We start from the raw sequence: 26,657 nt of genomic DNA on the forward strand, positions 1-26,657 counted from the left end.
CAATATTTTATTTTTTATTTTTCTAGAATTTGTAAATCCATGGCCTTCTATAACTGGGGAAATTAGAAGAACATAAATTAAAAATGTCACATGCATGCTTAGATTAGGATTAGGATGGATACCTGGATCAGCACTAGAATGTAGATCCATGGTTCAATGTTGCACATCACAACCATCTTCCATAGGGGCTTAAAGAGACATCCTGTCACCTTATCTGTAGCTTAGAAGGCAAGACCTTTGCCAAATGCTGCTTTCCCTCTTATATCATTTCTATGAGAGGAGGAGGAGAACCTGATGAAATTATCTTTCTGTGCATCTTTAAAGGTAGAGGAGGCCAGCCACACTCATGACTGTATGACATATACAAAATCAAAACATCTGCTGTGCGTAATAACAGGGGTGTAGGGTTATCTGGTAGATGGCAGTTAAATCATCTCACTAGGAGTTCTCTCAGGAAAGGGTTAGGAGGTTTGGTTTTGTGTGGGCTGCAGACAGGAAGAAGCCCTCCTCCCCCTCCGTAGAAAGAGTTAGTCACACATAATGCAGTAATGATGAAAACAAAAACCATAAAAGAGATCTGGTGCAGCATGTAATGGCTAAGTGCTTGAGCTACGAACCAGGAAGTCCCTGGTTTAAATCTTGCTTCTGCCATGAACTTATGTGGTGGCATCAGGGCTGGCGCGCCCATTGAGGTCAGGTAGGCGGTTGCCTCAGGGTGCGGGGTGCCGGAGGGGGCGCCAGAGGAAGCGCTGGGGGCGGGAGCATGCACCATGGAGCTGCAGCCTCCCAGCCCTCCTGCCCCGCACTGCCGCTGTTGCCAGCACACGTCCCCGGCCGGTCGCAGCAGCCACGGGCAGGCATCTGGGGCAGCACAGGGCAACTGAGCGGGAGGGCCGGGAGGCCACCCGTGTGCTGTCCCAGCCGCCCGCCGCAGCAATCGGGCCAGCTCATGTACACACACTGTATGTCAGCCTCAATACCTGTATCTGCAATATGGGAATGGCAATGCTGACATACTTTACAGGATTGTTTTAAGGATTATAAAGAGGTTACATAAGTGCTTTTAAACACTCGTGCTATATAAATGGTGTTGTATTTGTCATTGATATAGATAGGGATGCATTTCTCCCCTGATATCCTCCTCCTTTAAATAAATGATCCAAGATACTGGAAAAGAGGACTCATTCCCGCCACAACTGTGTTCTCAAGCTCCCCACCCCTGTTTCAGAGCTGAAAATGCATGTTAGATACAGTATATACAACTTGCCCTTGTCCACCTTCAACAAGACAGTTTGAGCCATCAGTCAGAGTTTAGATTGAAAGCCCGATTGTCTTCCAAGCTCTGATATTTCTTCCACAGTGTTCCAGAAGAACATCTGAAACTCATTCAGGATTATCTGCGTGTCCATATCAGCAACGATCTTGAGGCAGTGCAGCTAGGCTCAGGAGGTCTCCCTCAGCTGAAGAAACTGCTCTCAGTGCTGTGCAAAGGACTCTTCAGGTAGACACAAGTTCACTGGGAAGCGTGATTTGATGTGAACATAATGGAACTATTTATGCATGATGTATGTCCTTTTCTCTATTACCAGTTTTCCTAAATAGACCTGCCAACCTTACTGCTTTCAGCCAGATACTGCCTTTTTTTAAAACATAGAGGATAAAGCTCTCTTTGGTTCAGCATCTGAAGATGTTTCTCTTCCTCTGCTAGTAGTTTATAAAAACAGCTAGTGGCTTATAAAAACAGTCTGCATTTATATCATATTGAGTTATCTGCACTGCTCAGGAACAGCTCATCCATCTAGCTATATATTTAGAGATTCTTATGACTGCAAGTCTCGTTCGTATGTGTTTTTCCTTCCATTTTCCAGTGAGGTGTCTCGAACTCTTCCTTCTCTGGAGTCCATCCAGCGGGTATTTGACCAGCAGCTGCCTCCTGGTATCCTTCGACATTCTCAGGTATGATTGGGAAGTAGCAATATGGAATCAGATCTCACAGAAAGAATCAAACTGTCTGTGGATGCAGGGGAGGTCATAGTGATTCCTGGCCCTCAGCAAAAGTCCAAAATGGGGCCTCAGAAGCACTGCCACCCTACTACTGCCCCCACCGGGGCCAAGCAAGGGGGTCCCTTGCTCCATATGAGGTGAGTGGGAGCTGCCACAGCTGCTGGAAGCCAGCTGCCTAAGTCCCAGATGGGGAGGGTGCAAGTAGCCCCCACTGCAAGCCTGCTGCCTGAGAACCAGGCAGGGCAAATGTAATTGGCAGCAAGAGCCTGTTCTTCTCCTCCCTCCTCCTTTGAGGGGGATGGTAAGTTGTTCGGGCTGCTTAGGGAAAATGCAGCAAGGTTCCTCAGAGATTTTGTCAGTGCCCCAAGATTAAAAGTTTGTTTTGCCATATGGTTTAACATCTTTGAATGTATAGTTTCCCATCCCCCTTGTCTTCTACTGGCCTGCCTTCCCCTCCATCAACTCACATAATTCAGGCATCCAATGCACTTCTGACCAAAGCCTTGAAAAACCTGCCTGTGACACTATAAATGCCACTATTTCAGTTTCTCTGCATGGATCAGCTCTGGGCCCATAATTACAAAACTGCCTTTCCATCACTTGCTAGATTCCTCTGACCAGTGCATCAAGTTTGAAATGTGTTATTTTCCAATGTATCTCTTCAGCATGTTCCGTTAAAATCTGGATTTCAGTGTTTCTGATTACAGATCACTGGCTGAGATAATAGAAGGTGCGCTCATGTTGACTGCCTTTTCTGGCATTCATGCGTGCAGCATAATTCCAAGCTTCTTTGGGGTGGGGGGAAGGTGTCAACTTCATTGGTACTTACACTTTTGTTTTTCTATGCCATTTTTGCTAGCCCTGTTCTGAAGCCAACCGCTCAAAACTTGGCCAGTTGACCTGCTTGCTCTCTTCCATTGAAGATACGGTATAATAACATTAATATGAGGGTTTTTTAAAGTCTATCTTTATCTTCTAATGAGTTTACTTGCACATTTTTCATTGTTTAAGGCTAGTTCTTAGTGAAGGAAATGGGGGGGGGAGGAGTCTCAGAAACACCTGCTGTGAAATTTACTAAAAAGTGTCACTTCTTCTTTCATGGGTCTGTCAGAATTCAACAACTCTCACAATCCACCCCCACATCTAAACTTCTTCCTTTCTAACAACTTGCAGGCCAAATTCTCAAGCATCTCTCTTTACAACTATCGAGTTATATATCAGCCTTTTCTGTTTTAGAGGCATTTTATGCGTACTCATAAGCCTGTAATGCAAATACATGGCAAACTCATGTTCACATCCACATGTATCTTTGGGCACTAATTGGTACCAACTTTTTTTGTTACAGAATGCAGCCATTGGGGCTATGATTTAAAGGAAAAGACTGGCATGAAGGGAAAGGATATTTTAAAAAATATTTTCCTGTCTCCTCATTTCCTGGTGAAAATTGCCAGCCCCAAGCTGCTTTTACCAGTACCTATAAGATAGCCAGTAGCCACCCATTCTAAATTATTCACTTCAGCTTTTTCAAAAACCAAATCTCTAGCTCTTGTGACTGGAAAGGCTAGAAGAAACCAAATGGGATAGAAAATAAACTGGGCAAAATCATATCGGGAGCAGGCCACATTGAAGTTTTGCAAGTTTGTAAAGTTTGTATTTTTCAGAAAGGAAATAAGTACAGCCAAAAGGAGAGCCACAGGCCAAACACTCAGGAATGGTTCAAAAGGAGAGCTCTGTCCAGTCATTACGATTTTGGCACTCCAATCTTGCATGAAGAGTGAGCATGCTACCTGTGATTCTCCTGATACGGGCAGTCACCATTTTGTGTGAATAGGACAACATGCATATTCTCCAGTTTCAGTACATGTAAATGTGTACTCTCAAACATCTAGGTTTCTGGGTATCCAAGCTGGAAAGCATGTACTTTGCCCTATTTACCTGAAATGGTGTCCACACATATCAAGGGTATTATGCATTCTGTGATCTCTCCTTACACACAATTGGATTGCCAATATTGTGACAACAGGAGAAGATTGAGGCTGAAGTAGGAATTGAGGAACAAGAGGTGCAAGATGGCAAGGCCTGGAAGTTCACTGTTGTCAAGCAGAGACCATGCCTGACCGACCGACATTTATAGCTATTCCCTGTCTATGGGGATGAATGGACTACCAGAGGATAGGATTATGATGGAGTCTTGGGAAGACTGCCCCTTCCCTATCCATTTTCTAAAAAATTGGCACACCATGGGAGAGCTAATACATATGTCAAAACATTCTTGTTTGTAGCTGGCTGGCTGATATATACATTCCTGCTGTTGCTTCTAGCAGCACAAGAAGAGTCAGGTGATGGTACTAGTTCCCCCACCCTGACCATTACGTACAGTGGATCCACTTAAGGTTCATGTGAACAGCTCAAGTATTATACTGCAGACAATGTCCTCTGATGTACTGGAGACAGCATGAAAGAGGCATTGTTATCCATGGTGTGGAATATTCTTCTTACTTTCACCTCTGGTGGCAGGGTTTTGTATTGCTTCAAAAACCTAAACAACCAATGTGACCAGAAAAGAAGCATGGTTTTTTTTGCCACAGACAAGTGATGTTTCTATAATCCCTCTTTCAGTTTTCTTCATCCATCACCAGTTTCCAAAAATCCTCTGCCATAAGGAGCAATAAGAATCAATGGCTAAATTAGTGTTAATTTGTCAGGTATGGTTCATGTATGTTTATCACAGAGATTGTCTAAATCTTGCATTATCTCCTTCAATTGAAGATTAGGATTACCAAACAGTAATTTATATATTTGCATTTTTACAGGTAAAGACACTATTAATTGAAGGGCCTGAAGCAACCCATCGACGATCCCTTATTCCTCCAGTAACCTTTGAGGTGAATGTGACCTTTTCATTTGTTTAATATGTATTAATATATATATCTGCATTCATATCGATAGTTTAATTTGTATTCAAAACACCATACGTGTCAGTTTTATATATTTCTGATCTGTAGATACCATGCTCTCTTTAGATAAAAACTGAAATAATAAATCCGGGGTTGGATCTGAAGTTCAGTCAATGTAGCAACTTGATGGAAGTGATTTTTGTTACTTTCTTCATCCCTAGCTGTCTCCCGAATCTTCTGAAGGCAGCTTTAGCCAGTGCTGAATGTCAGAGGGTTCTGCAGAATCGGGTAGGGGTGGGGGATTCAGTGAGGAGGGCAACTTGGCAAGTATCACCCTCTCTCCCTCTTTTGTGAACAAAACCTCTGCACATTACTCTGTACATCAAAAATGAAGGAAAGGTGATTCTTGACAGATTCGCCTCTTCACTGCTGCACTCGCGCCTCTTTGTGCCTTGTGTTTCCTGACCCTCAACAGTGGCATTTTGGTGGATACCAGAGGCTGTTGGGAGAGGGGAAGCTGAAGAAAAATTACTTCTATTAAATTGTTATGTTGATATAACTTTGGATCCAGCCCGTAATTCTAACAAACCTTTGTCGTCTGCCAGCTCCTGAGAAGAAACTGATGTACATGTACTTTTTTACTTCTTATATTATATCTTTGTAGAGGATTTTAAATATTGTAAGGAACTATTGAAGCCAATGTTGGCTGAAAAGCAGATTACAACTTTAATGTAAAAGATTAAAGAGCTGTGATAAAAGATCTGTGTGCCAACAGCCATACCTTCTGAATAGACTACCACCAAAGAACCTGGAAATATACATATCTGCTTATAATAATATGATGTTTTAAGTACTTTCCCTAATATGAAAAAATCACTTATAAATAATGTGTCCCTATATAACAGGTGAAAGCTGACTCTCTTGGAATTTCTTCCAAGATACATCTTAAAGTTGATGTTGAGATGGGAAAACTCATTATCAAGAAAGCTAAGGATGGGCCTGAAGACAAGTTCTATACCCACAAGAAAAGTAAGATGCTGGACTCACCAGTAATGGGCTGACCTCACTGTAATCTATTGGGGAAGGACTATGGGTTAGTGATAAAGCTTATGGTTTGCAGGCATAAAGTCCCAGGTTCAAGTCTTAGCATCTTCAGTCAAAGAGTCAGGTAGCAGCTTTCTCTGCTTGAGATCATGGATAGTTGTTGCCAGTCAGAGTAGGAAATGCTGAGCTAGGTGAACCAAAGGTTTGGTGGCCAGCAGTACTATGAGAGAATGATGTTTTCTCAGCACTGTTTCAGACTCATCATTTTGCTTACACAGTTATAAGATGGGGGGATGTATTCCATGTCATATATGAGAACCACTCTCATGATTATTTTGCTTTGGGTACACATATTGAATCCACTGCCAATTGTAGCTTTCCAGTATGTACATGTCTACTTTATCACACATATTAAAATAGGTACATGTATTGTCTTTGCACATACATATTTACCCCTGAAAATAAAATGTAATATGTGATGCAGCCTCAGAATCAGGCTCCAGGTCCAACATCATTGCTCTGTTATAGATGGTTGCTTTGACAGTGAGCCTGCAAGGAGAGAAGCAAGTCTTGATGTAAAGTTTCCCCACCAGATATGAACTAGCCCTACTAATACAGAAATAAACACCTTCCTGCGTTACCCAAGAATTAGTTTGGAGAAGAAATTTTCTGCTTCTGATGGCTGCTTCATCACAGAGGGCAAGGGGAGAAAGGGGCAGGAAGTATTCAGGTTTCACCTTCGTGGTGACAGTTCTCTGTTGGGGGTTCATTGCTGCTATAGATGCAAAGGCAACAGAATGGCCTTTGCATCTTGAGCCACCAGAGGGCTTTTGCCAGCCTTTTTTTAAAAAGCACTCCAATTGTGCAGGAGAGGAAATGACAGCTGCAAGAGGATTACAGCAATAAAATTGTGCTGATGTGGACAAGAAGTGTGAAAATGTGCACCTTCCCATTCTTATAGTGGACAAACCTACTTGAGCTGTGGATCTTTCAGGAAAGATCACAGCAAAGCATGTTTCAAAAAGATCAGGGCCTTGCACATTGGATGGTGAGAGGAAGGCATCTTGTGGATGCTCCAAACCAACCTGCTCTAGTCTGAGAACCAAAGCAGAGCAAAGCAGCTGTGCAGACGCAACCTCAATGGGAAAAATGTCCCAGTTGCAAGCAATACAAGATAGTTCCTATCTCTTAGATTCAAGTCACAAATTAGTCTTTGAACCCTTGGGATTTGGAACCGGGAAAACTCGACTGGAGCTCATAGGGGACTGTCTCCAGGTGATGTGGACACATAATTTTGGGTGGTCCAAAATCTAGTCTGAGATGCAGCACTATCCTATTTTCTTATTTCCATTGTGCTTCTCATATGAGAACAGACAGAAACTTGTTTAAGAGTATGTAGTGCACAAACCGATTTTGTGAATGAATAATATTTTATAGGATTCTGTAATGAATGATCTTACAGTGATGTAAAACCTAGGTTCTCACTGATTCTCCAACTGCACTTTTTAATAAAAAGAGAACTAGGAACTGCAAATAAGGAACTGGGAACCAACTTCTTCTGTGGTTCAGAGTAATGTTTCCCCTCCCACCTTGCAGACAGCCACTGTATCACTCATTAGAAATATTTTTAGGCTGCTGACTGGTTCCTCTACTTTATAACTGCACCAAGTGAAAGCAGTCTTATCTACAAGGCAGCTTTGAAATGAGACCAATGTGCATCTAGGGCACATCCAGCCAGTGAATGTTCATCTATATCTATGGTTTCATCCTGCCCAGTCATATTTTTCACAACTGGTTCTGAATCAAGTTCTGTTCCCATTTATTCATACTGCAAATTAGTAAGGGTGGTGGGACTAGTGCTTGCAGTCTACATTGTAAAGCATGCTCATTGAAGAGACCCACTCATCTCATATCCCACATTTCCACCTTAGCATACAACTACCAGCCCGAGAGCATTCTTTTTAGCATTTTCATATCTGATGCTCAATGCAATTCATTTTATTTTATGCGTCTATACTCTACAAGTAAAACCAACTTTGTCTGAAATTGCTGCCTTCAACTTTCTATTCAGCATTAACAATGTTTGCAAATGATAGTTTCCAGATTAAAGGTGTTCTAGAAGTGGCAATTGTGGAAATGCCCTTTGTATTTTCTTGTCAGCATTTGTGCATTGTCAATGACTGTTTGTTGTGGTACAATGTTTGTCACCCAGCAGCCTATCCTCAGCAGCTCAGACTATTTCATTTTTCTTTCTTTATCTGAAATCTTCCTTTTTTTCTTTGCCAGAGCATATATTTCCATTCTCTTCTTTATCACTTCACTCTTTCTTATCTTTTCCTTTTGTCTTACTTTCCTCTCATTCACCCAGGTTCTTCGCACTCAATTTCCAATATATTTACGACAGATTCTTTCTACATGTTCAATCTAATAGCTTCATTCCATCGTCTGGGATAAGACAGTATTTGTTTTTGGAATGGCTATGTAATATTTGTCACTCTATCTCAATTCTCTTTGTTGGGCAAGAGTGCTACTGTCCCTGGTGACTGCTGCAAACTCTTAAGTCAGACAGTACATGAAACCAACAAAGGCAACCAATTGTTAGGATTTGTCCTGGGTGTTGCTGTGCCAGATGCCGGGGTGCCTGATTCTGACTCTGGGGTGTTGTCAGGGATACTGCAGGGTCCCGCTTTATGGAAGGAGGGGAGATATACCTCACACTCCCTCTCAATCCACTCACAGGCCCACTCAACCTGACCCCGCTCCTGCTCCCGCTCCTGCTTCCACCTTCCTCCTTCCACTCCTTCACCGACCTTTCTTTCCTTCCTTGCTATACTCCTCCTTGCCATCCAACCTCCAACAACCACCACTCCTACACAACCCACCCTGATCTCTCTTCTAAGCCAGCCTTTACAGGGTTTCCTCCAACTTCCTCCGCCCTTCCTCCCAGGCTCCTTCCCACTCCTGACGCTGTCCAGCTGTGTATGCACCTGCAATGGTGCATGTTTCTTCCCTCATCCTCATTTCTCCTTGCGTTCCTCTCTTCTCTTGCAGGGCAGGGCTGGATGTATCCCAGCTGGGGCTTTCCTCAGGTGTGCCACCTTTCTCTCTTCCTTTCTCTCTCATTCATTCCTGCAAGACAGGGCTGGCAGGGCCCATCCAGGCAATGCAGCACATCCTCCTCTGTCTCTGCTCATGAGGTGCCGTGCTGGTCTCCTGGGGTCCAGCCAGCTCTACCAGGTGGCTGTTGCTGCTGGTTCCTCCTAGGGCTTGCGCAGGGGCTTCCAGTACCTTCATCCCGGTGTTGGCGTCTCTGGCTCTTTGGGGCAGGGTTGGCCGGCACGCACCTGGCTGGTTTCTCCCCCTGGCTCCTTTTTCCAGTGCATCATTTCCAGTGCATCATTTCCTCACCTGCTTGCCAGCCTTTTCATTACCTGGGCTCACAGTCATGTGTTCACCTATTCCCCAGTTATGCTGGGCAGCACATGCAGATGAGAACACAGGTGGCAGAACACTCAAGAGCATGGGCAGAGAAAGGCACCTGTGAGGTGCTCAAGCAGGGGGATAGGGACAAGTGGGCCCACCAGAAAACCTGGGTTAACTGTCACATCTCAGGTTATAGTGACATCAGCTCTGAAGTTATTCCCTGAACTGTAGAGATTCAAGTTTTCCTTTAAGGAACAGTTTGGGTCTGCCAATAATTTTCACGTAGGCATTTCCCCTTCTTGTGGCAGTCCTCTGTCTCCCCCCTCATGCTGTTCCTATGGGACCCTTGTCCTCCAGGAGCAGCATTTCTGGGGGCATTTTTGGGCTGCAGCAGGAGTGGGATGCTGGCAGAAAAGGAGTTTTGAGAGCTGAGGAGAGTGGGAGTGATTACCAGCAGACAGACCAATCAGCTCCTGGTGAAAGGAAGGGCGGAGAGAAGCAGAACAGGAGTTTTTGATTCTTCATGGACAGAATGAGTGCCAGCAGCAACTGAGCAGCTGTGTCAAAAAACATTGCAGAATGTGTACAGGGGGAAAAATGAGGGAAAGATGGACAAAAACCATTTCTGCTTCCCATGACTCCCTTGCAGGTGCAGAACTTGGGAGAACATGGGAAGCATAATAGATTCTGAAATGAAATGCTATAAAGTGACCATGTGGAAAACACCATTGCTTGTATGTGTTGAAAGACTTAAACATGTGCAATTTCTGTGAGGCTTTAAATTAATTTTTAGAGGGTTTTTTAAAAAACAACTTTAAAATGAACTTTTTTTCTAACCACTTTCATTTCAGTGTAGTAATATACGTGTGCACCAAAATGAGATGCCATTTTTTGAAAAAGCAAAATGCACTTGTGTAAAGAGAATATACATGGATGATTTAAATCATATACAGCAGGGCCTTGTTTTAAACTGCCATCCATCCACTTCTGCAAACAAAGAACTAGGAAATAGTGATAAACTACTGCAGCAGTGCATTGATGGATAGGTAGAGTGAAGGCTTCACACCATAGCAACAGAACGAGACAGTGATTAGGGGTGGAGTAAGAACAATCACAGAATAGTATAGAGCTGAACACAGTTGTATATATTGCAGCACTTCAGCATATATTTAAGAAACAAGCAAACTTCCTCATAATTCCCACATGATAAGCTGGTCATCTATATTCACCCAAGCTTAGCTGAGGCATTTAGTAATCATTGCTAATTGTGAAATCTCACCCTCTTCAAACACTGTTACCAGTGCAGATGGAAAAAAATATATTTTCAGCTCTGGTTTATCTTTCATTTCTCTCACACAGGAACAGGATATTAAATTGTAGTTGCCTTAGGGAAAAGGGCACTTTGGAAATCCATAGGGACTGGATGAATCCCAGGCATAGTAGCAAGAGTTTTTCTTATTCTATCTTGCTTACATTAACCCTGCTTTCAAGCTATAAATATCACCCGGGGTGGAAGCTCCCATCCTGACTATATCTGCCATTTATTTCTGCTAAATGTATACCTCCATTTCACAATACCTCTCTTCAAGACAGTTTCATAAACAGGTCATATAACATGAGGAGAAGGCAGAACTGCAAAGAAAACCTCTTACAACATTATGATTTCCTGCTTTAGTAGCCTAGCTTCTCCTGAACCTCTTTTGTTCTAGCCAACGACATCTTTTCTGAAGAAAACTAATCTTAAATAAGCATTCCCCTACTAAGAAATACTCTAAAATGCACACCCCACAGAGGCCATTTGTCAATAGCTGTTGCATAAGATGTGTTGAGGGAGTGAAAAAGGAGCTGAAATCCATGCAAGGACTAGCCACAATTTCACTTTCTTCTTGTAAGGAGGAGCTAATTTAAAGTGAAATGGGAACATCTCTGTCTCTTGACTCAGAACTAGAGATGGGCACAAACCAAAATATGAACCAAAATTAAGCACGAACCAGGCTGGTTCACGGTTCGTGAACTGCGGTTCATCAGATCCCTTTTCTGATGAACCACCACAAACTTTAGGCTGGTTCGTTTTTTGGTTCGTGACAGCAGACAGCTTGGTGCCAATCAATCAGTTTCCTAGGCAACAGGGGATGGACTTCCTGCAGACCTTCTGCTGGCCCAGAAGTGACAATTTTCTGACCCCCGGATGTGACGATTTCATAAACCAAACGAACCGGTTCACGAACCAGGGGCAGGTTCGTGAAAGTTTGTGGTTCGTGGTTCGTGGTTCATGAAATTTGATGAACCACAAACCACATGGTTCAGGGTTTTTTCCGGTTCATGCCCATCTCTACTCAGAACCACTTCTGAAAAATGGAAATGGAGGAATTTCTAAAAGTCTACTCATACAAGGAGAGTGGATGGAAGAGCCTTCTCCGAAGTGGTCCATTTTTAAAAAAATAAGAACATCCTCTGGATAGGCATCCCATTTACAGGTTTTTGTGTCAGGCTGGATACCATGATTAGAGAAGCATCATCTTGTTGCCATGCCTTGGAAATACAAATTGATTTAAGCTTTAAAAAATGGCAAAAAGTAAAGGCTGAGCTAGACAAACATGTTGCTTGGTCCCTATGAAAAGCCAACTGATCTGCTTTTCAGCCTTGTTGTTTTAAGCACGTGATTACAGAAATACATAGGGCTGCCATGTAGTAATGCTGCAGCAATAGTAGAAGCTACAACAAGTTTTAAAAAGTCCTGTTTTATAAGGGTTTAATCCCAACCAAATTGACAACCTTTCCCTTTCCTCAGAACCTGGGTTATAAATATTGACAGCTTTGTTGTCTCGGGAGTTCAATAATGGGACAAGATGTAAATCTAACTGAAAGAATGAACGATAGTTGATTCTAACTCACATCATCAGAAAGCTTCCTGTTCAAATAATTGAATGCTTTTCCGGTTCATTTAAAACTTTCTCCCCATGGTGGAGGAAGCCACATACAAACCTGCAGACAAATTTTCTCCCGACTGCACCAAAAAGTATATGTCATCTCAGCAGGCCTTAAATCACACAATACTTTACAGCTGAAGACATGAACAATATGGTGGATGAGTATACATGTTAAAAACTTGAGGCAATACCGGCAATGACAAAAAATTAGTCGTATGGCAGTTAGTTTATTTTATTCTATTTAATTCGTAAATTTTTTATTCCACCTCCTTCGCTTACAATATTAGGAACAGTAAGTGCTAAAAATGTCTTCCAAGTTTGTGAAGTATTGAATAGGTACAGAAATCTGTCTTCCAGTGCATAGTTCCTAAGAAATTATAAGCTATTTAGAAGGAAAACATTGGCTAGAAATGTGGTCATCTAGAGGCTACTTTACTAGAAAATGTCTGTGTTGTTTTGTTTCTAATTGCTGGGAGCCTGGGAGAGAGAAGGTAGGATATGAATTGATTCCTGAGCTGAACATGGGAGTTCATCCATTTGATTCTCTTCTGCTAATTTTGGAATATACGCATCAGTACTTTTCCTAATAACCAAGTTGACTTTTATAAATTAGGGAATCTTTCACACTCTCATATCACAATGAGAAAAAGGCAAAGTGACACATAGACATTTGAGCAGCAGAAAATCAGAATTTCTTATGACTGGGCTTCTCCCAAGTTTAATGAGCAGAAACTATTCTAGCAACAGATAGGCTTCAGCCAAAACACATTTACACCTCCAGGCTTAGTCTTAAGTTGCTGTCAAGTTTGTTTGTCACTCCAGCTTTATCATAGAGCAAGAGGTTTATATATGGGAATGGGGTTCACAAATGTTACATTTTATATATGCAGGTAAACACCGGTTCTCATAAAATTAAAAATCTGTTCCTCTTTAACTGGGGTCCTCTCACCTCTGCTTAGTTCTACAGCTCATCAAGTCCCAGAAGTTCCCTAACAAGTTGGTGATTGTCCTGGAGACAGAAAAAGAAAAAACACAGAGAAAAGAATATGTCTTTGCTGACTCTAAGGTAAATTCCCCACAATATAAACCACAATAATTCCAAGTTTGAGGTTATCGTTGACTGTCTTCTTGTATCACAAGATAAACAGAGCATCCAGTTCCCCAAGTTCATTGCCCAACTTGACAAAATATTCCAAGACATAAGTTCCTAAAGGGAAATTAGAGCGTCTTTGTGAGGCTGTTTTACAATGTGATGCTAGCAGAACAGAAGATTACCTGTGTAGGTTTATGCCTTGCATATAATTTAAGCTGAGTTGCTACACAGCAAAGCAGCTGGATCTGCAATGCTAACATGCTAGAGATGGGTGTTACGCTGGCATGCTAATATTTTGTGGACAGCTGTTTGTATGACAGCTGCCTACATGCATAGTGGGCCCAGTTTTAATGAGATACTAGCTATGGTGCAAAGTCACACAGATAAATTCTTCTGACCTGCCAGTGTCACATTTAAATCAGGCCTATGTTTGTGCTTTTGTACAAACTTAAATAATTTTTAAAAAGATTTTTCAACTGCTCTATGAAAATGAAGTAGGAATATATTCAGGGAACATCTTGTAAATTCAAGAGAGTCTTGACAAAAACCACAACAATAGCACAATTACAGTACTTGTTCTGTTGGTCTGCAATGACGGGGACAAGGAAAGTGGCAGATCAGGTTATTCATTGTAATGGATTAAAGAAGGCAAAGGGCAAGCTTCAGCTCTGGAGCCATCTAGCAAAGAATTTTTCAACAACCTTCATTCTTGGCATCTAAAGTAACTATCTGCAGGGGAAGGACTACAGCTGATCTGTACCTAAATGTTCCCATATTTAGCCTATTCACTAGCTTCAGGATAAACAGAAAATTCAAATGTTAAACAAATGAAGAAAGGAAACTGCCAGAAATGCTTCTCTAGCATTTGAAAGCCTCCACCATGGTTTGACTGGCTTATATGGAGAGGTTCCACAGCAGTATTTCCCATCCTTGTTGCATAGCATGCTGCCATGAGGAAACTATTTCCCACCAGCCTCTACCTAACAAGGCAAGGGACCCCGGACCAAAGACATTTGCTTATTAGCTCCTTCATTTCCTTTTGTTTGCTCCTCTGTTTTCAGAAAAGAGAAGGGTTCTGCCAGCTTCTGCAGCAAATGAAGAATAAACATTCTGAACAACCAGAGCCTGACATGATCACCATCTTCATTGGGACCTGGAACATGGGTATCAATTTCCATAGTGTGTCCAAGGCTTACTGTTCCAATTTCTGCAACTTTGGTCACAATGGATTGGATCCAGACTAAAATTTCTGCTCATACAAGTCATTTCCATCAGTGGAACAGTGGAAATCACCACACCCCTTACATTAGTGGAAAATTTATTCTAGATCCAACGCAATGGGGGTTTTTTACAGCAAAAGAGAAAGAGGAACATACCTCTGGTTCAAAATTTCAAAGGCATTATAGCCCATTTGCACTGCTGCCCTCTAACCGTATCATTGCTATACAGCTTTACATGAAGTTGAAGATTCATGTGAGCCAGTTTGGTGTAGTGGTTAAGAGCGACAGGACTCTAATCTGGAGAACTGGGTTTGATTCCCCCCTCCTCCACTTGAAGCCAGCTGGGTGACCTTGGGTCAGTAACAGCTCTCTAGAGCTCTCTCACCCCACAGGGTGATTGTTGTGGGGATAATAATAACATACTTTGTAAACTGCTCTGAGTGGATGTTAAGTTGTCCTGAAGGGCAGTATGTAAGTTGAATGTTGTTTTTGTTGTTGTTATTAATGTGTGCATAATGCCTCCATCATTATGAAGAGATTTTATTTATTATTAGGTCATTTCTTTGCTGTATGTACCTCCAAAGGGATCTGAAGTGGCTTATGGAAATTTCTAAAATACAACACAACCAATTTATACAATATAATTCAAATAAATGTAAGAAAGAAAGAACTACATCTGGAGTGAGTCCTGATTCACTGGGCTGGCTAACAGAGATGCCAGGCTGCAAGCTCTTTGGCTCTTGCCCTTTGGCTCACTCCCAAGGGAATCATCAGATAGGCAGATTCATCTAGGATTTTGATTCCTTTCCTGGAAATGTTTTGTGTTTTAAAAGCTGTGTGATTGAAAATTCAGCTTCATGTTTCTCCATTATGTAAAAGTTGCCCCACTTGCATCTGTTAAAGGCATAGGAGCGTCTGTCAGGAAACCTGCCTGTTGGATTTCTGTTTTTCAATAAGTTAAATGTGGGCAGATTATCAGTAACTCTTGACCACTCGCATCTAGGATTCTGAACATGCCGGCCCATTTGAAGCCAGCATCTTCAAGGTTGGTGTAAAAGTTGATGAGTTAGTTTTGGTTTTGGATTTGCCAATCCAGGTGATGCTCCTCCACCAAAGAAGATCAGCTCCTGGTTTCTCTCCAAAGGGGAGGGGAAGACCCGTGATGACACAGCTGACTATATTCCACATGACATCTATGTAATTGGCACACAGGAGGACTGCCTGGGAGACAGAGAATGGCAAGATATCCTAAGACAATCCTTGCAAGAGATTACCAGCATCAGCTTTAAAGTGGTAAGGATTTTTTTTCTCCTGATGCTTAAAGCTCAAAGCAAATACAGACATTTCTTAAGAAAGAAGATGTGGATGTTGTTTTGGCAAGATATGTTCCATACCATTATGGTATGGTATTATGGTATGGTATTATGTACAGTTGGTGTAGACAACTTCTTATACCAGTAGTAATTTACAATGAATAGGTTGATGAAACCCTCAGTCTTTTTAAATATGTAAAATGCTGTTTTAGTATCATGGAGACACACAGTTCTTCACATGGATCAACTTGGTTCCACTTATTAGTGTGTATGGCTCATAGAAGGACAGGAAAAATCCTGTGCACACATAGTTTCCATTCAGTAGCTTGTTTATGTACACAAATATCAGTAAAGTTCTACGGATAAGAACATTTAAAACTAGAGGCATATTGTGGATTACATATAGGATCAATTCAATACTTGTTACAATACATATATCATTATCTAGGCTATATAACTCAGCCATATGGATCTACATGACAGCTGATTTCCTGTTTCCTGATCAGATAGCAATCCATACCCTCTGGAACATCAGGATTGTTGTCCTCGCCAAGCCTGAACATGAGAATCGCATAAGCCACCTCTGCATAGACAATGTGAAGACAGGAATTGCAAACAGATTGGGTAAGGTTTGGACCAAACATACCTAACAAATGGTCCCATCATGGTCTCCTGGGATGACAGAAGCAGAGAAGCATCCTCAGAGACCACAACTACAGACCTCCCTCTCTGTGGAGATTCACAGGAGCCCGAACATCTTTTGAACAATGTTCTGTTTGGACTTATTTAGCAAGCTCTTAGTGCAGTGCTAAGTAGAATTACACCCTTCAACATCCCTTGAAGTTAATTTAAGGGCCAATTCACATTACAGAGAATGCACAGGTTGTGTTTGGACACCAAGTCCCCACCCTGTGTAACAGTCAAATGTAAGTTGCAGGTTATCCGCAATTCCTGCATGATATGTGGTGCCTGATTTGGATTGGGACCATGGTGCACATAGAGAAAGAGTGCACATAGAGAAAGCCTCCCCCCCCCCATTTTCCTGACTTTAAAAGGTCAGAGGGGCACTATTTGGCCCATGCCAAAACCCATGTGTCCCCTGGGTTATATGTAAGGTTCCCCAGGGGGCAATAGCACCACCTCAGGTCACACAAGTGGCATGTGGTGGTGGTGGGGGGGTGATGCCCTTATTCCATGCAGGACATGGTTCCCATCCAAATCAGGCACTGCACATGCTGGAACTGAGACAAACACGTAGCTCTTGTCTGCATGTTACAAAGGGTGAGGACCCCAGACCTAACTTCTTTGCAGCTAAAGATGAAACAGAAAGGTTAGTAGAAAACTGGAGGTTTGTTATCTGTTGTGGTTTTAACTATTTAACTGAATCTTAATGAAATGTTCAGGGATTTTATTGTGTAGAATACATTCACTGAAGTGGAATCTGAGAGATTCTCTCAAGGATTCTCTCTTTTCATGACTGCTACTGAAAATAACTGCTCTTCACCTCTGTCAACAGAATTACTAATGTGATGGGGTCTGTATCCTTGAGCTATGATCTATAAGAGCTGATGTAACAGTTAGCATTTGTCAGAGAGCGTGTTTTCAAGTTGATATATCTGCTCTCAGTGCTACAGTTTTTGCTCATATAAATCATTCCAGTCAATAATACTGTCATTATATTTTTGCAGTTCTGGTCATATCAGATTGATGGGAATCCAGGAATGGACAAGATCCTTGCAAAAAGACAAATATAAAATCCTTCTAACATTACAGTTTTATTCAGGGAAGTAGATTGCAGAACTAGGAAGGATAGCAAAGGGAAATTTAGCTTTCACTTTTTCTTTCTAAGCTTCTTGAAGAAAATCTTCCATAGTATTCTGCATTACATATGTTAATTGCCCCTATTCTGAATCTCTCTCCTCGGCATCTTCCATGCCACTTGAGAAATGTTTTGTTCTTTATTATCTTTACCTGGGGGTAGATTGATTTCTTGCTATCTTTTTGTTTTGTTCCCCCCACCTCCCCACTCCCCACCAATCAGGCAACAAAGGAGCTGTGGGAGTGTCGTTCATGTTTAATGGAACCTCCTTTGGTTTTGTAAACAGTCATTTGACTTCAGGAAGTGAAAAGAAACACAGGTAAGGGTAATCATTACCTTTCTGAGGACCTTGATACAGAGTTGTCTTGTTGCTGATAGGAACCTCTTTCTCAGCATACCTCCATGTCTGATGATGACTGATCTTGGCCTTTCTAGAGGGGAAGGCTTATGACATCAGTAAATGGTAACATGGACAGGAAGGTGTACTCAGAGTGTAGGCATCTTACTCAAAGAAGCATCGTTACAGCTATTCCTGCCTGTCCATGGCAGCTTCCAAGGATTTTTCTTTCTTTGCTCTTTCTGGTGGGGTTTATGTCAGCAAGAATGGGAGCGCTGCACACAGGAGACTTTGGAAGCACTGTGGGATGCACATAAGGGCCATCTGGTCATCTGAAAATGGAAGCTAAGCTGAGCTGCATTCTTAGGAAGCCTCTGTGGATAATGGAGCACATAGAACATATTCAAAAAACCATTCATGTGGCCCAACTGGTGTTGTTGCAAGGTTGCAGTCCACTCTATGATGTAAGCAAAGATGTCAAAGACTGGCCTGGGGGTACAAGGACCTTACAGTTGCCTTAGGCTATTGGTCAAGAGCAGGGCTTTTTTCAGGGGGAACGTGGGGGAACGGAGTTCCAGAACCTTTTGAAAATGGTCACATGGCTGGTGGCCCCGCCCCCTGATCTCCAGACAGAGGGAAGTTTAGATTGCCCTCTGCACCGCCAAGTGACGTGGAGGGCGATCTAAACTCCCGTCTGTCTGGAGATCAGGGGGCGGGGCCACCAGCCATGTGACCATTTTCTCCGAGGGCAACCCACTGAGTTCCACCACCTCTTTTCCCAGAAAAAAAGCCCTGGTCAAGAGAGATGGAATACTAGAACTGGTACACAGCATCTTTCTACTTTCTGGCACACTGCATCTTTCTGCACCCCTTACTTTGGCAGCTTGAGGCATTGGCTGCTACCATTATAAAATCTCTGAATTTTAAAAACAGAATAGCTGAGATTTTTTTGTTGCCATTGTTCAGTAACTAACATTCCAGGAGAACGATAGTGGAGGAGCTTTATCTGTTTATTGTATGATTTGTTTGCTTATTTGTTATATTTATAATCTTCTCTTTCCTGAGGACTTCAGAAACAGAAATCACATGCAGATGCCAGTGTAAAACAGAGGAAACAAGAGCTGTGTAAAATTACTGTTCTTTTCTTTCCCCCCAAGTTAGTTTTCTACAGCAGCTAAGAATTCCCATGGCAACACATACTGCAGGGTCTTGCTTCTGTCCCCCATGCATGATCAAGATGGTCTCTCCTGGGCACTGCGTTGTTCTTTCGTATTGCATGTGTGACAACCATTTTCCCCATGGCCAAAATTTAATGTAGCATCTCTAAATACAGATAAAATTCCTGATTATTTCTCTTTTGCCATCATGTGGTACAGCACCATGTATTCCAAGCAGAATATACAAGCAAACACAAATGTGCAGATACACATTTGCGTAGTATATTTGTGGTTGCCACTTTTCACCCAGTCAGGCAATGATCCAGGGCTGTCTTGCTGTTCCAAGACAGTTGGGTTGTGTAGCGCTGGTAACTTTTCGGATACTTTGAAACAATATTACAGATTTGTCATAGCTCAAGGGGCAAACATTCAGTGTGTGCGCGTGCGTGTGCGTGTTTACAAATGTTAGCTGTATTAGGAGTGCATATGGGTTACAAAACTAGTGTTGCTTCCAGACTGAGGTTCTTCTCTGCTTTGGCTTCCAAACTGGAGTGCTGTGGGAGAGGGGGCATGCATACAACATCATGCTCTAATAGTGCTCCATTCGTCTGCTTTCCCAAACCTGCTTTTCTTTAATCATTTTGGGAAAAACACAGTCCAAACATGTTACCACACTGCCTGGACAAAAAGGTCCTTCCTGTATCGGCATCTTTTATCCTGTATTCAACCCTTCGTGTAGCCTTTTTCCCCACTGCACTGCTGGAGGTATTTTTCAGCTGCTATAGTACTATTGCAGTTACCATTTTTAAAGCCCCCCCCCCCCAGTTCTCTGTGGAAGCTCTGGGTGGCTCTAGGTGATACGTTTTTGTATGGCCGTGCGCTCATTTTAAGGCACTCTGCACAGGTACATGGCAGCTCAGGGGAACTTGCTTTAAAAAAAAAAGGAGAGCTCAAACAAGCTCAGACTGGCACTGTGATGAGGAGTACTACCTTTCCCCCAAGCCGTTTTCCTGTGCACTTGGATGGGTTATTTTGCCAACTTTGCTGCTCCACAAGGAAAAATCTGTGCACAGGTTTTCTATGTTGTGTTGCAAAATCAGCAAAATAACTTCCCTCACATGTGGTTTTCATGCAAGAAAATGGCATTGGGGGAGGGTGAGAGCCTTTCCTCCCCCTGTGATGCTGTTCTGAGCCTCTTTTAACTCCCCTTTTTTATAAGAAGCAGTTTCCCCTCAGTTGCCATGTGACTGCAGGGGGCATGTTAAAAACCAGTACATGCCCATGCAGAAGAAACCTGTCGTCCATAGCCACTCTCTGATTCCAAGGTACATGCCTCTGCATCTTCACCATGTGGATTCATTCTAGTTCCACAATTAGCACTACTGCGATTGATTGATTATATACAGATCTTGAGGGCAGCTGTTATAGAGTACTCGTACTGAATTTGACACAGACACGTCAATAGCAGTTTTAAAGTTTACCTTTATATAAACACACACACACATTCATTTATCTAGTTGTAGAAATATTCAAGTAATCATGTAAAAAAAATTTAAAACAGCACAAAACTCCCTTTACTCCTTGGCATTTCAAAAATGCTTTTTTTTCTGTATAGATTTTGTTTAGCAATGTGTACTTCTTGCCAGTTATTTTCTTTTATTTTCCTTCAGGGTGTAAGTGACTATACCAGAAGCTGCCTGCCATCTGGTCTAGTCATAATTTCATCGGGCTGTTGATTTGTATATGGTTAGATCAAGGAAGTAGTTGTCCTTATGGATTAGGAAAAAAAGAGTAGGCCGTTTTGTCCCTCAGCCAGTCTTTTATTTTTTGTCATTTATTTACAGTTCCCAAGCTACCAATGTTGGGTTAAATAGAGCTAAGTCACTGCAGAAACCATCATAGGTTTATATATCACCTTTGTGAGGCTAGGGCTGCAGCTAGATCAGAGACAGGGAAGGATCATTTCTTACCTGACCTAATTCCATCCATCCCACCTCACACATACACTGGCTCTAGGTCTTTGCAGCCACTGGTGAAAAATTACAATAAAACAGCATATTGAACATCCTTTTTATTTTTAGGCGAAACCAGAACTATACAAGTATTCTACGCTTTCTGCAACTGGGAGATAAGAAGTTGAGTCCATTTAACATCACGCACCGCTTTACTCATCTCTTCTGGCTGGGAGACCTCAACTACCGCTTAGAATTGCCTCCAATGGTTAGAGGACCTTTTTGCATCCTTAATAATCAATAATAGTATTTATACAGAACTTCTTTAAAGGTTTGGAGTGCATCACATACATTGTTTTGGTAATCCTTACAACAACCTTTGGAATCATGCCAGTATCATCTTTTGTTTTGCAAATGGAGGGGCGGAGGCTGAGAGGCTACTGATATCTTGTTGAGTTCATGGCTGAGGCAAGATTTGAACCAGGATCATTCTGATACAGAGCTGCCTTTGCCATACCTCATAAAGCAAGTATAGCAATGAGATAGGGCTGCCCAAAGTGACAAAGAAAGCTGGGTGATTTGAGAGATCAAGGTTCAGCAACAAGCCTTTATCACAATTCCTCAGGGATGAAGCAAAATATCCATCCATACAAGTTGTGAATGCAGACTAAGAACAGATTGCTTATACTTTCAGAATGAACATTCTCTGAAGAATGTTGATTACTGAGCTGTTGGTCCAGGGACGGCTCCCCTGACTCTTGGGGGGCAGCCCGGACTCCCCCACAGCACCCCCACAACCGGCCCCGGAACCCCGTGGCAACAGCCCCACTCACCAGCAGGGAGCCCCTTGGCAGCCCGGTGGAAGGGAAGCACAGGAGATGCCGGCAGCCAGCTTCTCTCGGGTCCCTGGCCAGACGTCCCTGGTGGCTCACGCCATCCTGACCCCCGCCAGCCAAGTTGTACGGACCCCCTGGTGGCCCCTGCCATGGAAACAATGTGAGGCAGTTGCCAAAGAAGTGACAGATATGCTCGCCATGGGGGTCGTTGAGCCTTCCCATAGCACCTGGCGGAGCCCGATAGTCCTAGTCCCAAAGCACGATGGCTCTGTCAGGTTCTGTGTGGATTTTTGGGAGGTCAATCATATTGCACAATTTAACGCCTATCCCATGCCTTGTGCTGAGATTTTCATCGACCAACTAGGAACGGCGAAATATCTGTCAGCATTGGACCTTACCAAGGACTACTGGCAAGTGCTGATGGTGCCGGAGGACAAGGAGAAAATGGCCTTTGCCACACCTCAAGGCTTGTTCCAATTCAAGACAATGCTCTTTGGCCTACATGGAGCTACCACAACCACACGGCTCTGGCTCAGTGCCAAAGCTTCACAGCTGCTTACATAGACGATATCCTTAACTTCAGCGCTGATTGGCTCATGCATCTACAACATCTGCGGAAGGTCCTGCAGGCCTTGGAGGCAGCTGGTCTCTGAGCCAACCCCAGGAAAAGCCGCCTGGGTTTTCGAGAAATAAAATACCTGGGGTTCCTTGTTGGCCGGGAGCAATAACGGCCGCTACCCGAGATGGTAGTGACCTTGGAGTAGTGCCCACACCCCAGCAACAAAAAACAGCTGAGACGCTTTCTCAGGCTGGTAGGGTACTTCGACAAATTTGTAAAGGATTTCACAACCCTGGCCAGCCCGCTGACAGACCTCCTCAAGAAAGATTGGCCCAACAAGATCACCTGGTCCCTGGCCAGCGAGGGGGCTTTCCGCACCCTATGCAATGCACTGTCACGGGCGCCAGTGTTGAGAAACCCAGACTTCGATAAGCCCTTCATCGTCCAAACAGATGAATCTGACACTGGCCTAGGGGCCGTACTTTCTCAACTCGTTGATGGGCAGGAACAACCCATCCTCTTCATAAGCCACAAGCTTCAGGAGGCTGAGCGCAAATATGCCACAGTAGAGAAGGAAGCCCTAGCCGTTAAATGGGCCATTGGGGCTCTTCAATATTATCTCACCAAGAACCTGTTTACGTTGGTAACGGATCATGCCATGCTGCTATGGATGTCCCACATGAAAGACCACAATGCAAGGGTGCTTAGATGGTATTTGTCTCTCTTACCTTTCAGTTTTGTGGTGAGACATTGGCCGGGCAAGCACAACGTGAATGCTGACTTTATGTCATGGATGCACGAGGCCAACAATCACATAACAACCGTCTCAAGGGGGGGTGTCCGGGGACAGCTCCCCAACTCTTGGGGGCAGCCTGGACTCCCCCACAGCACCCACAGCACCCCTACGACCTGCCCAGGAACCCCATGACAACAGCCCCACTCACCAGCAGGGAGCCCTGCAGCAGCCCGGTGGAAGGGAACCACGGGAGACGCCGGCAGCCAGGGAGAGTGAGCAGCTGACCAGCCCAGAGATGGTTGCCTATGAAGGGCCTTGGCGGTGGAACAGCGGAACCCAGGCCCACGGCATGGCGGCAAAGAGGGCAGACGAGGGCACCCGAGAGACACGACGGCTGCCTGGGAACAGGCCTCTGCCGGGCCCCATCGGAAAGGCGCCGAGAAAGCCAGTGAAGGGAGAAACACCCGAAAAGCTGGCGCAGGGCGGCCGTGGGCAGTGAGGCCTACCCGGCCAGTGCAAAGGGGCGGGGTCCCCCCGGCAGATGCTGGGGCCTGGGCAGCGAGGGCAGAGCCCACACCCCTGCCTGGCAGGGGATAGGTTCAAGGGCCTGCCCACTAAGCAGGCACCCAGTAGAGGGCTGGGGCCAGAATGGGGGGAGGGCCCAAAGGAAGGCCTGGCCAAGGGACCCACTCAGGAGAACACACCTGGACGGAGGTGGGGCCAAGTGCTGGGACCTGCGCTTGCGCAGGTGATTGGCCTCACCTGGGGTGCTGGCAATTGGGGAGTGGGGAGGAGCGTCCATTAGGGGGAAGATATAAAAAGGCCTTAGTAGCTCCTGGCCAGGGAGGAGAGAGGACGGGAGGGCTGTCCCTGAAGTAAGGGCGGCCACCCATCAAGGGAAAGAGAGGGCATGTGACCATTCTGTCACATCTGAGGCCTGAGAAAAGAGGAGCTGGAAGCCCTAGCCAGCCCACGGGCTGCAAGCACAACTTTGCAGGGTGCCCATCCATGGACCCGCTGATGAAACCGCAGACCCTCGGACCATAATGGATCCTCCCAGTATATCAGTATGATATAATGGCTAAAGCATCCAACAAATATCAGAGAGACCTAGGTTCAAATCCCAACTCTACCATCAAACTCATTGGATGACCTTAGGCCTGTCATTCCCTGTCAGCCTAACAAAGCTCATAGGGTGGTTGTTGTGAGGATAAAATTGAGGAGGGAAGAACAGAGTTGTAAACACCTTTGGGTCTCCATTGGGAGAAAAGCACAGTATTACTAAATAAATGGCATACTGTTTTTACCTAGCCATAGGCTGTACTAGCCCTAATCCAGCAATAGCACATGAATTTGCCCTCAGTACCTCTAAGGTGGGAGTTTGAGGTGCAGCCTTGCTCCAGGAAAAACAGCCTTCCTTAAAGTTTTTTTTTAAAGAGGGGAGTTTGCCATCATTCAAAGGAGCAAAGGTACATACAGCCTCTCATTCTCTAACAATAATTAGAATAAAGAAGTGTTTGCAGAACAGAAGGGCATATCCGTGGAGACACAGATATACTTGCATTTTCTCTGCCTTTCTGGTGAAGATAAGGCTATGGCGGCGGCAGTGGCTGCTACTGCTGAAGAACTTGGAGCAATCTATCTATCTATATAAAGACAAGTGTCCTCACCAACACCCAGCCCAAACCACTGGACCTAGAAATGTGAAATTTGGGCAGGCTGTTCCTTTTGTGGTGTAGGGGCTCACTAAGAAGGGATTTTAAGAAATTCACCCTCTAAGGAGATAAAAAGGGGTCAAATGTGTTTTCCCATAGGGATACAGCTTCCCTGTGTGGCTGGCAGGCTTCTCCTCCCCTACCAACTGCCAACTCAGCCACTCTGCCCTGATTGGGCTAGCTTTCAAGGTCATTTGCATATAGGGCCAACATTCTAAACAGTTGTTAAGGGAGTCAGTGAATGTGTCCTGAGGTAAAATGCACCTTCCAATCCTAAAAGTTCACTAGGGTTGCCAATCTCCCTGTGGTGTAGGGTTGCCAGCCTCCAGGTGGTGGCTGGAGATATCCCAGAATTACAACTGATCTCCAGGTGACAGAGATCAGTTCCCCTGGAGAAAATGGCTGCTTTGGAGACAGTTGAAGAAAAACAGTACAAGACTCTGAAAAGAGATTTTATATAAAAGTCAGTATGGCAGGTGATCATCCCTTCAGGCCTGGGCACAGTAGTGACGACCCTAGCAGACCTAACAGCCACGATATACCCTGATATCATCACTATCACAAAGAAGTCCATGGACAGGATGTGCAAGCGTGACACTCTGACCTCCAAAAAAGACAAGGCTGCCATCATTAATGAAACACAACTCCCTTGAAAGGGCAGAAATGGAGTACAGATCTGTGGACTCGGTGGTGCAAATGGATGATGCGGTCCACTACCCTGTGGAGTTCCTCAAGATGCTCAACCCTCCTGGCTTCTAAGCCCACAAGCTTCTCCTCAAAGTGGGGGATTCGAAGTGGGGGAAAACCACCAATGAGGTCTACAAAGAGGTCCTTCAGTAGAAAAAAAAGGTTGTACATATTTTTCACTTTATTTCTTGCACTACAATCTTTTTCTTTTAAAAATCTCTTCAATAAATGTTACATTTCGAAATTCACTTCATCAGTTTTAGGCATCAACACACTTTGCTTTATTCAAATGCTTTTGTGAAGCTCAGGTACTATGCTATTATACTACAAAACCAACTCAAACCCGTCCCCCAACCAAAAAATGTTACATACCCATAAATATTATAATTGGATTTAAAGTAGTTAAATACTGTAGCGAAGCATGGGCATCAAGCTAGTCTATCTATATAAAGATAAGTATCCTGACTGACTCATCAATGCACAGCCCAAACCACTGGACCTAGAAATGTGAAATTTGGGGAGAACGTTCCTTTTGTGATGTAGAGGCTCACTAAGAAGGGATTTTAAGAAATTTGCCCCCTAAGGTGGTAAAAAGGGGTAAAATGTTTTCCCATAGGGATACAGCTTCCCTGTGTGGCTGGCAGGCTGCAGCCTGCTCCCCCACCCCACTCCCAACTGCCAGCTCAGCCGCTCTTCCCTGACTGGACCAGCCTTTCAAGGTCATTTGCATATGCAGCCTGATTGGGGCTCAGCCCAACATTCTAAACAGTTGCTAATGTGTCCTGAGGTAAAATGCACCTCCCAGACTTCCCCTAAAAGTTCACTAAGGTTGCCAATCTCCCTATGGTATAGGGTTGCCAGCCTCCAGGAGGTGGCTGAAGATCTCCCAGCATTACAACTGATCTCCAGGTGACAGAGATCAGTTCCCCTGAAGA

The 26,657-nt window shown here is 43.9% G+C and overlaps 1 protein-coding gene across 2 annotated transcripts in view; it reads left to right on the top strand.

Annotated features, from left to right (window-relative positions):
- Nucleotides 1-26,657, top strand: part of INPP5D (inositol polyphosphate-5-phosphatase D) — a 112,295-nt gene that overhangs the window by 44,824 nt on the left and 40,814 nt on the right. For both annotated transcript variants that reach the window (XM_054983732.1, XM_054983734.1), the window contains exons 5-15: nucleotides 1,361-1,501; nucleotides 1,869-1,956; nucleotides 2,864-2,932; nucleotides 4,818-4,889; nucleotides 5,807-5,930; nucleotides 13,258-13,364; nucleotides 14,453-14,555; nucleotides 15,708-15,904; nucleotides 16,431-16,548; nucleotides 17,966-18,062; nucleotides 21,319-21,457. In XM_054983732.1, coding sequence (XP_054839707.1) covers nucleotides 1,361-1,501; nucleotides 1,869-1,956; nucleotides 2,864-2,932; nucleotides 4,818-4,889; nucleotides 5,807-5,930; nucleotides 13,258-13,364; nucleotides 14,453-14,555; nucleotides 15,708-15,904; nucleotides 16,431-16,548; nucleotides 17,966-18,062; nucleotides 21,319-21,457 — 1,255 coding nt within the window. The remainder of the gene's footprint in view (nucleotides 1-1,360; nucleotides 1,502-1,868; nucleotides 1,957-2,863; nucleotides 2,933-4,817; nucleotides 4,890-5,806; nucleotides 5,931-13,257; nucleotides 13,365-14,452; nucleotides 14,556-15,707; nucleotides 15,905-16,430; nucleotides 16,549-17,965; nucleotides 18,063-21,318; nucleotides 21,458-26,657) is intronic.

The sequence above is a fragment of the Eublepharis macularius genome, chromosome 6 (genome assembly GCF_028583425.1).
Source record: "Eublepharis macularius isolate TG4126 chromosome 6, MPM_Emac_v1.0, whole genome shotgun sequence".
NCBI lineage: Eukaryota > Metazoa > Chordata > Lepidosauria > Squamata > Eublepharidae > Eublepharis > Eublepharis macularius.